Genomic DNA, 18,580 nt, shown 5'->3' on the forward strand with positions numbered 1-18,580 from the left:
CCAGTACAGCGTGAAGTGGGGGGGCTCCCCCACCCCAATACAGGACCAGCTCAGAGCCCCAGCACGAGCTGGGACAGGCTGCGCGGGAGACCAGGGACCCCACCCCGGCCCGTGCCCACGCCGCAGAGTCACTCACCCAGGCTGTTCTCAAACTGGTTCGACTCCTCCCCGCGGATGTGTCCGTGCAGCTCCGGGAACTGAAAGAGACGGGGAGGGGGGCTCAGGCCTTGTCTCAGGCCCCTGAGACTCCTCCATCTCCCTTGGTCTAGGGGTGAGGGGATCCTGGAGGGGGGTGTCCTAGGCAGCTCCTTGCCTCGGGGCTAAGATGCCCTCCCCATGCCCCCAAGGGGCCCCCCCTGCTCCTGCCTGAGCACCATCTCCACCCCCTGGATGCCGTCGGGCAGGCGGAGGGGACAGGCCCCCACCCCACAGGGCGCCCACGGGTACCTCCTTGCCCACGTCGTGCTTTATGACCTCCTGGATGAGCACGTCCGCCAGCGTCTTGAAATCCTGCACAAACTTCTTGTTCTTGTGGGTGCCTGTCTTCTCCTCGATGAGCAGCTGGAAGAGCGCCTCCTCCTGGCGGCACAGCTGGGCGATGCGGGCCGACTTCTCCGACGCCCCCACCAGGCTCTTCAGCAGGGCCGCCATGGTGGAGCGGGGGTCTGGAAGGGAGGCAGGGATAGATGGCACCCCGGATCCCCCTACACCTTCCCACAGCCCACCAGACGGGGCAGCGGTTAGAGGGCGGGACGGGGGGCGGGGCTCCCAGGCGCATGGGGAAGGGGAGCAGGGCTAGCAGGACAGCGAGGGGCTACAAGCCAGTTCCGTGCCCGACCCGCTGCACGACTTTGGACAAGTCCTGTCTCCAGGCCTCACTTTCCCCTCCGAAATGGGGAGAGATGAGACTTGTCTCCCCGTCTCAAGGGGCTGCAGAGGGGCCAGGACCCCCACCCGGCCTCACGGTGCCCAAGGGCTTAGCTGGGTCTAAAGCAGCAGGCGCTAATTGCAGGCCCCAGGAGCCCAGGGAGGTGCTCGGAGACGGGGAGCCACCTGCCAGGTGGGGCAGGGCTCACCCAGCGCCAAAGGTTTCTGTGAGAGGCACATGCCAAAATTAACCCAAACTGCTACGAGATGTGACAGAGGCCAGGCCAGGCCAGGCCGAGTGCCAGAGGGCAGGGGGGACTCTGGCCCGGCCCGGGACCGTGAAGCGACCCACAGGGACTCTGGCCTGGGGCCGTGGAGCGACCCACGGGGGGCTCCGGCCCGGCCCACTCCCCCAGGCAAAGGTTCCTTCTGGGGGATGCTGCCTTTGGTCCCATGGCAGAGCACTGGGCCAAGCTGGCAGCGCGTGGGGGAGGGGAAGGAGACTGGGGCAATTCCCTCGGCCCCTCCTGTTGCCAGCCCCCCCTCGCTGGCTTGGAGGGGCGAGGCCGGCTGGTGGGGAGCAGCACTGGCAGGGGGGCAGCCTGCCAGGCCTCGGCTGGGAGACCCTCACCCGCCGGTGCCATGGGCCTGCCCCATCAGAGCCCTGGGCTCCCCAGGGGGTGCAGCCCCCTCTCCCCGGGCCATACCGGGCCAGCAGCACATCCAGCTCCCTGGCCCGGGCCCCACAGAGACCCCACCCAAACCAGGAGGCCCCACATTAACCCCTTCAGTGCCGATCAGCATCCCAGGCTGGAGCCAAGCCAAACGGCAGAGGCGGCAGCGGCCCCCCCCCCAGCCTGTCAGTTCCCCCCCCGTGACCTGCCCCCCCCAGCCTGTCAGCTCCTCCCGTGACCTGCCCCCCCAGCCTGTCAGCTCCCCAGCCTGTGACCTGCCCCCAGTCTGTCAGCTCCCCAGCATTCACCCCCAGTCTGTCAGCTCCCCGTGACCTGCCCCCAGGCTGCAGCCCCCAGCCTGTGACCTGCCCCCAGCCTGCAGCTCCCCACCTAAAGCCAGGCCCCCCTCGAGTGCAGCATCGGGCAGCTCCTCCCCCCCCCCGGCAGGGACCCCGAGCCCCGGCCCCCCCGTACCCGCCGGGCTCAGGGATGCTGCGGCCGCTCGCGGGCGCTGACGGATCACGGGTGGGATCGTCCCGACACCCCCGCGAGGGGCGGGTCCCCGCCCGGCCATGTGACGCCGCGGGGTTAACCCCTTCGGGGCCGGGCTGCCCCACATCCCTCCGCCCCCCCGCCAGGTGCTTGGGCGTCGAGGCCGGGAGTGCCCGGGTGTGGATCGGAGCCTCCGCTCCAGGCCCAGGCTGTGACCCTCCCACCGCTAGTCACAGCGGTTATCGCCGGGGAAATCGAGGCACGGGGCGCGGGGGTCCGGCCAGTCAGCGCAGAGCCAGGAATAGAACCCAGGAGTCCGGAGTCCAGCCTCCCTCCCAGGGACCCTGCCCCCTTGCCAGGGCCGGGAACAGAACCCAGGAGTCCGGGTCCCCCTCGCCCCCCGCCAGAGCTGGGAATAGAACCCAGGAGTCCTGGCTCCTGCCCCTCCCCCCTTCTCCCCCGCCCCATTCGCGGGGGTCCCCGGGGCCCTGGGCGGGCGGGGCCGGGAGCGGGGCAGAGTTGGGCCCGGATCGGGCCCGCCCGGTAGGTCTCTGTTTCTAACCTGCCACGACCCGAACTTCGGGTTCTGGGTTTCCCAGGCAACCGCTGGTGACATCAGCACGGCAGAACCGGGCCCACTCTCTGGCCTTGGTGATGTCATCAGCCGTTGCCATAGTGAAACAGCGAGCTCTGAACTCAGGTCCTGACAGGTCAGTAAAGGAGGAACTGATTTTCCCGCTTTCAAATCATTCTGACACCTGGCACTTTACACACATTCACGAACGAGACCCCGGGACCGCCACCGCCCTGCTCAACAGGGGAAACTGAGGCAGGGGGGGAGACTTCAGCCTGGCCACACAGCAAGGCTGGCATAGCTGGGGATGGAACCCAGGAGTCCTGGCTCCCATACCCCCTCTAACCACTAGCCCCCACTCCCCTCCCAGAGCCAGGGAGAGAACCCAGGAGTCCTGACCCCTACCCCCTCTAACCACTAGCCCTTCCTTCCTTTATCAGACTAAATGGCACCGCCCACCCCATGTACATTCTAAACTGCCCCCAAAGACTCGGAGCCCCCCCAGAAAGACCCTCCCTCTGCCCCCAGACAGGCGGGGGAGGCCCAGCCTAGCCCTGGGGCCTGCTCCCTTCCTGCCCAGGATCCCTGGGCGTGGGGGGATCAGGCTCCTGGAGCCGTGTCCAGCAGCACTCGAGGGAAGGGAGCTGAGCCCAGAAACGGTGTCACAGGAGCTGCCTTCGGGACCCAGGGGCCAGGGCTGGGCCGCGGGGCCCAGCCCCAGTGAAGGAGCAGTTCCCTGGGCCCAGGGGTTTATGCTGCGTTGTATTTTATCCTCGCCCCGTGATGGCCAATGGCTCTGGAACGCCCTTTCCTTTGAGGGCCGGGGCCCTGCGAGCCCCTGGCTGGGGGGGTGGGCTGGTGTGGGGCTGCCGGGGAAACAAGGGAAGGGGGAGCCAGCCACAGCCAGGGAGGGAACCACACTCGCTGCCTTCACTCCATTGTGCCAGGGTACCATGATCCCGACCCGCAGCCCCTGCTATGGGCTCCCCCGGCCCAGTGCTGCTGGTGCCCCTCACTCCCGACCCGCAGCCCCTGCTATGGGCTCCCCCGGCCCAGCGCTGCCGGTGCCCCTCACTCCCGACCTGCAGCCCCTGCTATGGGCTCCCCCAGCCCAGTGCTGCTGGTGCCCCTCACTCCCGACCCACAGCCCCTTGCTATGGGCTCCCCCAGCCCAGTGCTGCTGGTGCTCCTCACTCCCGACCTGCAGCCCCTGCTATGGGCTCCCCCCGCCCAGCACTGCCGGTGACCCTCACTCCCGACCCGCAGCCCCTGCTATGGGCTCCCCCGGCCCAGTGCTGCTGGTGCCCCTCACTCCCGACCCGCAGCCCCTGCTATGGGCTCCCCCGGCCCAGTGCTGCTGGTGCCCCTCACTCCCGACCCGCAGCCCCTGCTATGGGCTCCCCCGGCCCAGCGCTGCCGGTGCCCCTCACTCCCGACCAGCAGCCCCTGCTATGGGCTCCCCCAGCCCAGTGCTGCTGGTGCTCCTCACTCCCGACCCGCAGCCCCTGCTATGGGCTCCCCCGGCCCAGTGCTGCTGGTGCCCCTCACTCCCGACCTGCAGCCCCTGCTATGGGCTCCCCCCGCCCAGTGCTGCTGGTGCTCCTCACTCCCGACCCGCAGCCCCTGCTATGGGCTCCCCCCGCCCAGCACTGCCGGTGACCCTCACTCCCGACCCGCAGCCCCTGCTATGGGCTCCCCCGGCCCAGTGCTGCTGGTGCCCCTCACTCCCGACCCGCAGCCCCTGCTATGGGCTCCCCCCGCCCAGCGCTGCCGGTGCCCCTCACTCCCGACCCGCAGCCCCCTGTCAGCCCAGCCCTGGGCTCCCTGCACATCCAGCTCTGCTAAGGCATCTCACTGTCTCTTTGTATCCCGTGAGGAAATGGCTTTACACCCCCCCGCACACACACACACCCCGGGGCCGGGCCGGGCCATTAGCTCCCCGCCTGGTTCTGCTCACTCCAGCCGCAGGACGCCAGGGTGCTGCACACCCCACCTCCACTAGGTGGTGCTCTGACCCCTGCTCTAGAGCCAGAGGGGGGATGTTCTGATTGGTTAAGAACTGGGGAGCTATTCTGGCCCCCAGCAGCCCAAGCTGAACCGACCCTGAGTGCACCCAGGCCACAGCAGGCGCTAAAATCCCCCCCGCCCGGCAGTGCGATGGGCCGGAGCACTCAGTGACCGCGCCCGTTTCTCTGCAGGGCACAAGGACCCGGGTGCCCAGGTTCCAGGGCTCTGGGGCACCCGCTGAAACACCCCGGCACCAAGAATCCCTCAGCTGCTTTGGAAACGCTTCATTGTGCTCCTGGGTTCTCATGCTTCGGAAGCGGCCCAGAGCCCAGAGCCACGTGCTCATGCCCCCGGCGCAGTGCTCGGCTTGGGAGCTGTCTGGGCCAGGGACTGGTTTCTGGTTCTGCGTTTGTACAGCACCTGGCGCACTGGGTGCCCGGGCCAGGCCTGGAGCCCCTAGGTAGCACCGCAATGCAAGGAGAATAAGAAGTCACAGTCACTCAGCTGCGGACGTTGGTCCTGCTTTGAGCAGGGGGTTGGACTAGATACCTCCTGAGGTCCCTTCCAGCCCTGATCTTCTAGGAGTCTGTGATGGACATTTTGTAACGCCGTGGGCCGGCGCCTGCATTTGAGCTCATTGCATGGGATTTTAAAACAAAAGTTTATGTAGGAAAACAAAGTAGAACAGGTGCCTGAGGCGTCACTGGAATTCGCAGTGGCCCCACTGCCCCAGTGGCAAATCCCAGTCACGGAAAAGACAGTAACAAACTCCTCCCCCTCAGATCTGGGGTTTTCCCAACACACGTGCGCACCCCCTGCCCCCCAGAACTAGCATCTACATTCAGAAACCAAATGGGTGTAAGCTATTGCATTCCCAGGCACCACGGCCCCTCCCTGTCCAGCTGTTAACGGACACTCTGGCCTGCCGAATGCTCTTGGACAAGTCACTGCTCTGCTCAGTGCCTCAGTGTCTCCATCTGTAAAATGGGGCTGTGGACACTGCCCTGCTCTGTAACGCACTTTGTGACACTGTGAGAAGTGCTGGCTAAGCGCTGGAGGCTACTCGGTGATTATTACGCACAGGCCCAGCTCTCAGAGTCACGTTCTTACAGGAGAGTTTCCCTTTTCATCCAACAGAAACAACCAGTCACTAGCTCCCTTGACTGCAGAGAAAAACTGGACACGGAACCTGAGTGGAAACCTAAACGCTCAGAAACCAGAAGGGGGGACTAGAGAGAAACCCAAATTCATTAATATTTTTGAAAAACTCATTTTTATGCCACTCTCATGATTTTGGGGGGCCCAGCCATAGGCCTGGAAGGGCTGGGTTGGACTATTCCCCCCCATCCTAGTTTGCACTAAATCCAATGCACCCCTCCCCCCCTTCACTGCCACCCCCTGGAGCTGGCATGAATAAACTCCCTCCCCGGGACCCCCCCAAACACCAGAGCCCTGCACCCAGCTCAGCAGCAGCCACAGCTAGCTACAAGCGGGGAGGGGGGGCGGAGGATGCATGTGGAGCTGTACGGCTTTCCCCGGGGGTGGGGGGGACACCCTTGCCCGATTCTAAGCCCTGTGTGGGGAGCTGGGCTGGGTGAGATGAGCCCTCCAGCACCTCCCCCTGGTGGATTCAGGGCTGATTTCCGTCAGGCCTGTCTTCCTGCGTCTCACGCCTTTGGCACAGGGGTTGCATCGGTGGCTGCAACGGGCTGGGCAGGCAACACCAGTTCCCAGCCTTTCTCAGTGCCTGGCCTGCCCCGTGAGAGGCTCCTAAGACGCCCTCCCCGTGGCGCTCATTGCCCAGTGGGGCCGGTTCTCTGGCCTTTTCGGCTCCGATTCAGCTGCTTGGTGACATGATGCGACCAACGGATGCTCCTGGCCCTACAAACGCTGCAGCCCATGCGTAGCTTTAGGCACAATCTGCAGTGCTGGCAGGATTGCGGCCTGAATCCACAACATCTCTTCGCCCCGCTGCTGAAGTGCAGCCACCTCTGGTGCAGAGCACGCCCGCTGTAAGCACAGCACCTCCCAGGCCTGACCCCCTGCGCCAGGAGATTCCATGCCCAGCTGTAACTGTGGCAGGGGAAGGCAAAATGTAAATCCCTTTGGCCAGGGCATGAGGGACGACCCTTTACGCTGAGGAAACATGCCAGGGGCAGCCAGCGGGTTTAACGACACCCAGGGGCGGCTGCAGTTTGAGGGCGTCCAGGTGAGCTCTCTCTATGTGGGCTGCATGGAGCAATGGTTAGAGCAACCATGTTCTCTGGGGTGGGGGCTCCCCTCCAAAGAGGCAGGCATTAAAACAAACCCTTTCATTCATTGATTGTTATTTCCCCGTCTCTGCAGCACAAGCCCCAGGCTGTAGCTACAACGCCTGCCATCACGGACACCCCGGCGCACCACGACGCAGCCTGCAGGACACAGCGCACAAATAAACGTCTTTCAGAAGAACGGACCTGAAACGAAAACTCAGCCCAAAACCCCAAACCAAAACCAACAAGAATCCGACTGGGACTTTGCTAACAGATAAAGAAACTGACCTGACACGTACAGAACTGGAACCAGCCCTTTCACAGCCAAATACCGAATAAGGGCGTCTGGCCCTTCCTCCACCGCACCCCCAAGGCCACGTCTCACTGAAACGGCACCTGCCTCAGGGCAGGATGGTCCCTCTTCTCTGCAACGTGTCCCACTCTGTGAGTGATAATTCCCTGCAAGTCCGCGGTAAAGCACAGGCGAGAACCCAGGAGCCCGGATCCCCCAGGCCCTGATGGCTCAGCCATACACACAAGTTCCAAACCAGTCAAGGATTTTGTAAATGACTTTCTCCTTGCACCTGAGGCTGGGGAGGAGCGGACAGAGTCATACACCTTGCCAGTGACCCCAGCCCTGCATCTCTGCTTTCCCACGCTCTCTCCCACATCCAGTTCCCCAGTCACGGCCTGGGGTTCACCTTTCTCCCGCTGGAGGATCCCACGGAGAGTTGGGATGGCAGAGACGGTGCTGGAGGCAGGCCCACCTCCAAGCTGCGATCACCCGCCTTCAAGGGTGGCGTCAAACAGGAAAAAGCTCCAGGCACAAAGCAAAGCTTCCGGCCAGCTGGAGAGAAGAACGGAACCAAAGAGGTGCTGAGTCCGTGACAATCCGGCCCAGGAGTCGAGGCGGTTGGCTAATAAACAGCCCCAGCAGCCTGTTGCTCCAGGACTGGCTGGGGCCACCAGGAACATTGTAGGGCACCTGCAAGTCCTGACCTAGCTCGAAACCTGCCTCTTCCCTTTCCCCTTCCGGAGGGTTCAGCTAATTCCGCCAGGGAGAGTCGTGCTCACGGCTCGACCTCCAGCCCCCACATCAGGGCTTGGGGGCGCTCACGGGCTTGGCCTCCTCTAGCCTCGCCGCCCCCTGTGAGAGAGGCAGCAGCTCCATTTCCAGCCTACCGGGGGGAAACTGAGGCACACCGAGGCGCAGGGACCTGCCCATTGGAGCCCCAGACTAGGCCCAAAGCCTCAGGACAGAGCCAGTGATTCCTGCCAAGCCACCGCGTGTCTCAAGGAGCCGCCTCCGAGTGCGGGAGAACCCGCCCCAGCCCGGCACTGGAAAGACCTGCACCTTACGTCGAGCCTGACTTTGCCTCCGGCCCCCGCCTTGCACAGGGAACTGGGCTGCTGCTGGGGGAGGCTGGTCCGTGCAGAGCCTGTTCCCACTTTCGCCACGTCCAGTTCTCAGGCCCCTGCATGCAGCCGCTGATCCCAGCCCTTCCCTTCCGCTGCTGCCCTCCCCTGCCCCACAGTCCCGCTCGTGGCCTCCAGCCGCTGCGGCCTGTGTCCATCTGGCCACTGCACGCGGCTCCTGGTGGCCATCCAGCAGCTGCCTTGCTGCAGCCGGGTCCACTAATGCTGCACCAAGGTCCCGCCCTGCCTGGCACACTCCTGGCTCCCAAAGACCCCCAGGGACAAGGCTGGTGGGGCTGGCTCGTGTGGGGTCCTCATTTCTCAAGCCCCTGAGCATGCCTAAGTCTCTGCATCTGCCCCAGCCTGCAGGTTCCTTGCCAAGGCGGGGCCACGGGTGCAGCACCGGGGACGGGGGGGGGGGGGGGAGCTGGGTGATTCCCAGAGGTTAGAGCTCGACAAGAGCTATTGGGGTCAAATAATCCATCCTTGGCCAGGGCTGCTCTGGGTGCCCATCTCCAGGCTAGTTGGGAATGTCTAAGAGAGAGAACACAGTTCAGCATGTCAGCTGGTCTAATCTGTCTGTCGAACTATCCATCCATCCAGCTATCTATCCCCATGCACCCCTTCTATCTATCTATCTATCCATCCATCCATCCCCATACACCCCATCCATCCATCTATCCATCCATCCATCCCCCATACACCCCCATTCATCCATCTATCTATCCATCCATCCATCCCCATACACTCCCATTCATCCATCCATTCATCTATCCATCCCCATACACCCCCATCCATCCATCCATCCCCATACACCCCCATCCATCCATCTATCTATCCATCCATCCATCCCCATACACTCCCATTCATCCATCCATTCATCTATCCATCCCCATACACCCCATCCATCCATCCATCCCCATACACCCCCCATCCATCCATCTATCCATCCCCATACGCCCCCCATCCATCCATCCCCATACACCCCCATCCATCCATCCATCTATCCATCCATCCATCCCCATACACCCCCATCCATCCATTCATCCATCCCCATACACCCCCATCCATCCATCCTCATACACCACCATCCATCCATCTATCCATCCATCCCCATACACCCCCATCCATCCCCATACACCCCCATCCATCCATCCCCATCCATCCCCATACACCCCCATCCATCCATCTATCCATCCATCCCCATACACCCCATCCATCCATCCCCATACACCCCCCATCCATCCATCCATCCCCATGTACCCCTTCTATCATCTATCTAATCTATCTATCTATCCCCATCCACCCCATCTATCTATCCCCACACCCTTATCTATCTATCTATCCCCAGACACTCCCCCATCTATCTATCTATACCCATCCACCCCATCTATCTATCTATCTATCTATCTATCTATCTATCCCCACACCCCAATCTATCTAATCTATCTATCTATCCCCAGACACTCCCCCATCTATTTATCTATCTAATCTATCTAATCTATCTATCTATCTAGCCAGGGTGTTTGAGAGGAGAGCAGGAGACCCCACTGCCGGACAGGTACCAGGTGAGAGTGAGAGCACTAGCTGTTGGTGTGAGTGAGTTTGCTCGACTGTTTGAATTTTGATTCTGATTTCAGATGACGTCAGTTTCAGTTACAGCTGCTGTGGCAGTCGGGACTGAGTGCCTGACCCTGTTCTTCTTCGAGTGATTGCTCCTATGCATTCCAGTTAGGTGTGCGCGCTGCGCGTGCACGGCTCTCTGGAACATTTTTACCCTAGCAACTCCGGCGGGCCGGCTGGGCGCCCCCCTGGAGTGGCGCCGCTATGGCGCCGAATATATACCCCAGCCGGCCCGTCCGCTCCTCAGTTCCTTCTTACCGCCCGTGACGGCCAGTTGGAACAGTGGAGTGCTCTCTCACCTCCACAGCCCTAGCGTTTCTCCGTATCTTTAGTGTATATAGTTGTTTCACTTAGTTTAATAGTTAGATTAGTTGAGTAAGTTAGTTGTTATAGTTGTGGTAGTAATAGTATAGCAGGGAATTAGAGGGGTTCGCCCCTCTTCTTCCACAACCGGTGCAGGCTCATGCCCAAGGCACCGGGCTTTAAGCCCTGTGCGGCTTGCCAGCGGCCTATGCCCATCGGCGACCCGCACGATTCCTGCCTGCGCTGCCTCGGGGAATCGCACAGGACAGATAAGTGCCCGATTTGCACGGCATTCAAGCCGCGCACAAGAAAGGAGCGAGACTCTTGACTTAAACAGCTCCTTACGGAGGCGGCACTTCAGCCCCCCGCTCCGTCCCCGGCACCGCCGAAACCACCAGGAGATCTTCCTCCCGGTCTTCTTCCCGAAGCCGCACGCCTCCCCTTGGGAGCAACAGCTCCACACCCTGGACGTCTGCAGGGCCCTTGCCTTTTACATCGAGCGGACGAAGCCCTTCCGGCGTTTGACCCAGCTGTTTGTGGCAGTCGCCGACCGCATGAAGGGTGAGCCGGTCTCCTCCCAGCGGATTTCCTCCTGGGTAACGGCTTGTATCCGGACATGCTACGAGCTTGCTCGCGTGCCACCATGCCGCCTCACTGCTCATTCAACGAGAGCGCACGCCTCGTCGGCCGCCTTCCTGGCCCATGTTCCCATCCAGGACATCTGTAGAGCGGCCACCTGGTCTTCTGTCCACACCTTCGCCTCCCATTACGCGTTGGTGCAGCAATCAAGAGACGATGAAGCCTTTGGCTCCGCAGTCTTACACTCCGCCACGTCTCACTCCGACCCCACCGCCTAGGTAAGGCTTGGGAATCACCTACATGGAATGCATAGGAGCAATCACTCGAAGAAGAAAAGACGGTTACTCACCTGTAGTAACTGGTGTTCTTCGAGATGTGTTGCTCCAATCCATTCCAGACCCGCCCTCCTTCCCCACTGTCGGAGTAGCCGGCAAGAAGGAACTGAGGAGCGGACGGGCCGGCTGGGATATATATTCAGCGCCATAGCGGCGCCACTCCAGGGGGCGCCAGCCGGCCCGCCGGGGTTGCTAGGGTAAAAAAGTTCCGAATACCGTGCACGCGCGGCGCGCACACCTAACTGGAATGGATTGGAGCAACACATCTCGAAGAACAACAGTTACTACGGTGAGTAACCGTCTTTTCCCTTCATTGCCTTTGATTGGCCCTTCCCCAGTGTGACCCACGAGGGGGCGGGACTGACCTAGGCACGCAGGCTTTAAAAGCCAGAGGCAGAGTGACCAGGGGGCTGCAGACAGGGGACTTTGAGAGGGAGGTTGACAGAGGGAGGCTTACGATGGTTAGGAAGACCCACAACACCTGTGCCGGCACCGCTTCTGTCTCCTCCGCCTGCACCTGTAGCCAGACTGAGCGCCTGAGCATGGATCTTCTACCCAGATCCTGGTGTGGTTTTGCAGAGACTGTGATTTGCAATTCCCACTTACTGACATCCAGGCTGGGGGGGTGGGGGATCCAATGTGAAAGGTGCCTGCTGGTGGAGTCTCTCAGGCAGCAGGTAGCAGAGCTACAGGAGGAGGTGGTTAGGCTGAGGAGCATCCGAATCCACGAGCAATTCCTGGACAGTGTCCATGTGGAGACAGCTGAGGTAGCTGTCCCAGTACACAGGACTGTGACACACCACTGGTGGAGGAGGAGATGGCTCAGGGTGGACACTGGCAGCTGGTTACTCCTGGCAGCGGGCAGTGCTCCACCCCTGCTCCGAACCCTCCCGCCGTGGTAATAGGTAACCGTTATGCTCTTCTTGCTACAGGAGAGAAGGAATCACCCCCTACAGTAAAGGAGGAGAAGCCTCGTACCACTGCGAATAGGAAACGTAGGGTAGTGGTGGTCGGAGACTCTCTGCTGAGGGGGACGGAGGCGCCCATCTGTCGCCCTGACAGTTCATCTCGGGAGGTATGCTGCCTGCCAGGGGCCCGTATCCGAGACGTTACGGAGGGATTGTTGAGGATTATCCAGCCCTCTGACTACTACCCCATGCTACTCATCCATGTGGGCACAAATGATACTGCGGGGTGTGACACTGAGTGGATCAAGAGTGACTGCAGGGCTCTGGGAGTGCGGGTGAAGGAGTTTGGAGCGCAGGGGGTATTCTCTTCAATTCTTGCTGTCAAAGGTAGGGGCCCGGGCAGAGACAGGTGCATCGTGGAGGTGAATGTCTGGCTGCGAAGATGGTGTCGCCAGGAGGGCTTTGGCTTCCTCGCCCACGGGATGCTATTCGAGGAAGGACTGCTAGGCAGAGATGGCGCTCACCTTTCGAGGAGGCGCTCACCTTTCGAGGAGCCTATTCGGACACAGACTGGCTAACCTAGTGAGGAGGGCTTTCAACTAGGTTTGACGGGGACAGGTGAGCAAAGGCCACAGGTAAGTGGGGAACATGGAGTCCTGGGAGATGGGTCGGAAACAAGAGGGAGCGTGGGCCATAATGGCAGAGAGAAAGGAGGGTCAGGGCAAAACTGGGAGGCAAGATCAAACCAGGATCTTAGATGCCTAGATACAAATGCGAGAAGTATGGGTAATAAGCAGGAAGAACTGGAAGTGCTAATAAATAAATACAACTATGACATCGTTGGCATCACTGAAACTTGGTGGGATAATACACACGATTGGAGTGTTGGTGTGGATGGGTGCAGCTTGCTCAGGAAGGATAGACAGGGGGAAAAGGGAGGAGGTGGTGCCTTATATATTAAAAATGTACACACTTGGACTGAGGTGGAGATGGACATAGGAGACGGAAGTGTTGGGAGTCTCTGGGTTAGGCTAAATGGGGTAAGAAACAAGGCTGATGTCGTGCTAGGGGTCTACTACAGGCCACCTAACCAGGAAGAAGGTGGATGAGGCTTTTTTTAAACAACTAACAAAATCATCCAAAGCCCAAGATTTGGTGGTGATGGGGGACTTCAACTATCCAGATATATGTTGGGAAAATAACACCGCGGGGCACAGACTATCCAATAAGTTCTTGGACTGCATTGCAGACAACTTTTTATTTCAGAAGGTTGAAAAAGCTACTGGGGGGAGGCTGTTCTAGACCTGATTTTAATAAACAGGGAGGAACTCGTTGAGAATTTGAAAGTAGAAGGCAGCTTGGGTGAAAGTGCTCATGAAATCATAGAGTTCACAATTCTAAGGAAGGGTAGAAGGGAGTACAGCAAAACAGAGACAATGGATTTCAGGAAGGGGATTTTGGGAAGCTCAGAGAGCTGATAGGTGAGGTCCCATGGGAATCAAGACTGAGGGAAAAACAGCTGAGGAGAGTTGGCAGTTTTTCAAAGGGACACTATTAAGGGCCCAAAAGCAAGCTATTCTGCTGGGTAGGAAAGATAGAAAATGTGGCAAAAGACCAGCTGGGCTTAACCACGAAATCTTGCATGATCTACAAAATAAAAAGGAGCCATATAAGAAATGGAAACTAGGACAGATCACAAAGGCTGAATATAGGCAAACAACACAGGAATGCAGGGGCAAGATTAGAAAGGCAAAGGCACAAAATGAGCTCAAACTAGCTATGGGAATAAAGGGAAACAAGACGACTTTTTACCAATACATTAGAAGCAAGAGGAAGACCAAGGACAGGGCAGGCCCACTGCTCAGTGAGGAGGGAGAGACAGTAACAGGAAATTTGGAAATGGCAGAGATGCTTCATGACATCTTTGTTTCGGTCTTCACGGAGAAGTCTGAAGGAATGCCTAACAGAGTGAATGCTAATGGGAAGGGGGTAGGTTTAGAAGATAAAATAAAAAAAGAACAAGTTAAAAATCACTTAGAAAAGTTAGATGCCTGCAAGTCACCAGGGCCTGATGAAATGCATCCTAGAATACTCAAGGAGCTAACAGAGGAGATATCTGAGCCTCTAGCTATTATCTTTGAAAATCATGGGAGACGGGAGAGATTCCAGAAGACTGGAACAGGGCAAATCTAGTGCCCATCTACAAAAAGGGAAATAAAAACAACCCAGGAAACTACAGACCAGTTAGTTTAACTTCTGTGCCAGGGAAGATAATGGAGCAAGTAATTAAGGAAATCATCTGCAAACACTTGGAAGGTGGTAAGGTGATAGGGAATAGCCAGCATGGATTTGTAAAGAACAAATCATGTCAAACCAATCTGATAGCTTTCTGTGATAGGATAACGAGTCTTGTGGACAAGGGAGAAGCGGTGGATGTGGTATACCTAGGCTTTAGTAAGGCTTTTGATACGGTCTTGCATGATATTCCTATCAATAAACTAGGCAAATACAACTTAGATGGGGCTACTATAAGGTGGGTGCATAACTGGCTGGATAACCGTACTCAGAGAGTCGTTATGAATGGTTCCCAATCCTGCTGGAAAGGTAGAACAAGTGGGGTTCCGCAGGGGTCTGTTTTGGGACCGGCTCTGTTCAATATCTTCATCAACGACCTAGATGTTGGCATAGAAAGGACGCTTATTAAGTTTGCAGATGATACCAGACTGGGAGGGATTGCACAAGAATAAAGGTCTAGAGAACATGACCTACGAAGGAGGCTGAAAGAATTGGGTTTGTTTAGTTTGGAAAAGAGAAGACTGAGAGGGGACATGATAGGTTTCAGGTATCTCAAAGGGTGTCATCAGGAGGAGGGAGAAAACGTGTTCACCTTCCCCTCTAAGGATAGAACAAGAAGCAATGGGCTTAACTGCAGCAAGGGAGGTTTAGGTTGGACATTAGGAAAAAGTTCCTAACTGTCAGGGTGGTTAAACACTGGAATAAACTGCCCAGGGAGGTTGTGGAATCTCCATCTCTGGAGATATTTAAGAGTAGGTTAGATAAATGTCTCTCAGGGATGGTCTAGACAGTATTTGGTCCTGCCATGAGGGCAGGGGACTGGACTCCATGACCTCTCGAGGTCCCTTCCAGTCCTAGAATCTATGAAGAATCTATCTGTCTATCTATCCCCATGCACCCCTTCTATCTAATCTATCTATCTCCGCACACACCCTCTATCTGGCTATCGATCTACACACAACTCTCTCTCGCTCTCCCCTTTTATGCTTCTGTCTATGTAGATCCATCAGTTTGATCCCTGTGCTAACCCAGTGCAGAGCAAAGGGCTATGCTATCCCCAAGGCAGATGAGGGACCCTGCATCTGTGGCACTGGAATAAGAACAGCCAGATGCTAACATCTGTCTTGTGGGACTGGCTGCCTGAGAAGCAGCCAGGGGCAGGGCCTAGGAGGTGAGATTACAAGACAGACCCATCTCAGCAGGGACAGTCCATTCGGCCAGGTGGGATCTTTCCTGCTGTGGAAGTTCTTTGTGGCTACTGAAATTGGTCACCAGCTCTGGCCCCCTGGCACCACTCAAACAAACTTGCAGGGAAGTGGCAGGTTCTCCAGGTCTTGATGGCTTCAGCTCCAGGCTGGAGGCCTTGTAGCCAAGCCCAGGCCCCTGGGCTCAGCGTGGGGGAACGGGGCAGAGGTTAATGGGTCCGTGTTGCACATCAGGCTGGATGAATGAATGGGCCTTTCTGGCCTTAAGACTAGGCTGCAGCCCCCACCCTCTGCACGATCTGGAACGGCCCCAGCCTGGGCCTTGATTTGTGCAGACTCCTCTGAATGGTCCATGCACCGAGCTGCAGGGTGCTCAGCTGGTCTCTGTAGCGGGCTGGCCCATGGCCCCAGTGCTGAGCTGCTGCCCTCACACGACATGGGGCGAGGGGTTGAGTCGCTCCAGATGGGCTTGGAATTCATGTCTCCAGGGAGCCGAGCTGTCAAATGGCCCCTTGCACACCTCACGCACCCTGACTCCCGCTGGCCTGCCCAGTCGTGGCCAGGCTGCTCCAGGTCGTTTCACTCTCCATGGTTCTGATGACAAGGGGGGGACAGGAAATGGGGGCACACAGCTGGTGTTCCCAGGCCCATGGCGGTTTCCAGCTGGGCTGCGCCGTGTGGGATAAATAATTATAAGAATCCAGGACGCGCGTCCTGGGTCCTAGAGCCATGGCTCTGCTTAGCACCTTAGCACCTTGCACATTCGAGGGGAGCTGAATCCTTTATCCTTGAACAGATGTGCTGAAACATCTGGCAAGACCTCTCCTGCTAGTGGCTTTTCCGCTGTCTCTCTCCAGGCTGGGGGGAGCCATGCGCCGGGGCTGGGTGGACTTGTTACAACAATCACTAAACGATGCCGAACAAACGGGTTTTCCCCACCTCACTGTCCCCCAGACAGGGGGGCTGGAACAATTCGTACAGTGGGGGGCTGAGAGCCAATAACCAAACTGTAAACCCTGGGTATGAAGAAAACCACGTCAAGACAGGGGGTGCAAGAGCCCCAGCACCTCCAGTTCCAGCACCTCTGCCCCCAGAGGCTTTATGACTAATAATAATGACAAAGAAATGAGCACAGGTTGGGGGATGGTCAGTGCACAGCTGCCTGGCCGGGCCCCTGTGTAGGAGCCGGAGGGGGGACATGCTGGTTTCTGGGAGGTAAGCGCTGCCTAGAGCCTGCACCCCAACCCCTTCCCGTGCCCCAACCCCCTACACCAGCCCTGATCTCCCTCCCGCCCTCCGAACCCCTCAGTCCCAGCCCGGAGCCCCCTCCTCTACCCCCATCCCACCCCCCAGCCAGAGCCCGCGTCCCCAGTCGGGGTCCTCACCTGCTCCTGCACCCCAACCCACAGTGTGGTGAGCATTCCTGGCCCACCAGACAATTCCCATACCCAGATGTGGCCCTTGGGCCAAAAACTTTGCCCACCCCTGATCTACACCCCCTCTATCTAATCTATCAATCCCCATCCACCCCCTCCATCTATCCCCACACCCCTCCCTCTATCTATCCACACACCCCCTCTATCTAATCTATCAATCCCCATCCACCCCCTCCATCTATCCCCATCCACCCCCTCCATCTATCTATCCCCATCCACCCCCTCCCTCTATTCCCACACCCCTCCCTCTATCTATCCCCATCCACCCATCTATCCCCACACCCAGGGGCGGCTCTAGGCACCAGCAAACCAAGCTGTTGCCTAGGACCTGCCGCAGTCATGCCTGCGGGAGGTCCAGCAGCTCAAGGGACCAGCGAACCGCCCGCAGCTGTGCCCGGGAGGTCCACTGTTCCCGCGGCTCCGGTGGAGCTCCCGCAGTCATGCCTGCGGCAGGTCCGCTACCTGTCGCGCACACCGCTGCCTGGGGCAGCCTAATTTCTAGAGCCGCCCCTGCCCACACCTCCTCTATCTATCCACACCCCCCTCTATCTAATCTATCTATCCCCATCCACCGCCTCCCGCTATCCCCCCACCCCTCCCACCAACTATCCCCACACCCCGTCCATCTATCTATCCCCATCCACCCCCTCTATCTCTCCCCACACACCTCCCTCCATCTATCCCCACACCCCTCCCTCCATCTATCCCCACACACACCCTCCATCTAATCTCTCAATCCCCATCCACCCCCTCCATCTATCCCCATCCACCCCCTCTATCTATCCCCACACCCCTCCCTCCATCTATACCCACACCCCTCCTCCATCTATCCCCACACCCCCTCCATCTATCTATCCCCATGCACCCATCTATCCCACACCCCTCCATCTATCCCCACACCCCTTTATCTAATCTATCTATCCCCACACCCCTCCCTCCATCTATCCCCACACCCCACCCTCCATCTATCCCCACACCTCCCTCCATCTATCTATCCCCATCCACCCATCTATCCCCACACCCTCCTCTATCTATCCACACCCCTCTATCTAATCTATCTATCCCCATCCACCTCCCTCTATCCCCACACCCTCCTCCATCTATCCCCACACACCCATCTATCCCCACACCCCTCCCTCCATCTATCCCCACACACCCCTCCCTCTATCTATCCCCACACACCTTCCTCTATCTATCCCCATCCACCCCATCTATCTATCCCCACCCACCCTCCTCTATCTATCCCCATCCACCCCATCTATCTATCCCCACACACCCTCCATCTATCCTCATCCACCCCTCTATCTATCCCCACACTCCTCCTCTATCTATCCCCATCCACCCTCCTCTATCTATCCCCACACACCCTCCATCTATCCCCACACACCCTCCATCTATCCTCATCCACCCCTCTATCTATCCCCACACCTCCCTCCATCTATCCCCATCCACCCCTCTATCCCCACACACCCTCCTCTATCTATCCCCACACACCCCTCCTCTATCTATCCCCATCCACCTATTTATCCCCACACTCCTCTATCTATCCACACACCTCTCCCTCTATCTATCCCCATCCACCCCATCTATCTATTTATCCCACACACCCCTCTA

General features: G+C 58.7%; 1 protein-coding gene across 3 annotated transcripts in view; it reads right to left on the reverse strand.

Moving 5' to 3' along the window:
• Nucleotides 1-18,580, reverse strand: part of LOC120391107 (inositol polyphosphate 1-phosphatase-like) — a 44,325-nt gene that overhangs the window by 2,958 nt on the left and 22,787 nt on the right. The window contains exons 1-3 of one of the 3 annotated variants that reach the window (XM_039514451.1): nt 2,596-2,722; nt 448-665; nt 137-197 (exon numbers count right to left, since the gene is read on the reverse strand). In XM_039514451.1, the coding sequence (XP_039370385.1) occupies nt 137-197; nt 448-665; nt 2,596-2,707 (391 nt within the window). In that variant the 5' untranslated portion in view covers nt 2,708-2,722. Of the gene's footprint in view, nt 1-136; nt 198-447; nt 666-2,015; nt 2,409-2,595; nt 2,723-18,580 lie in introns of those variants that run through there. The other 2 variants (XM_039514450.1, XM_039514452.1) reach the window with 2 other exon arrangements.

The sequence above is a fragment of the Mauremys reevesii genome, linkage group 25 (assembly GCF_016161935.1).
Source record: "Mauremys reevesii isolate NIE-2019 linkage group 25, ASM1616193v1, whole genome shotgun sequence".
NCBI lineage: Eukaryota > Metazoa > Chordata > Testudines > Geoemydidae > Mauremys > Mauremys reevesii.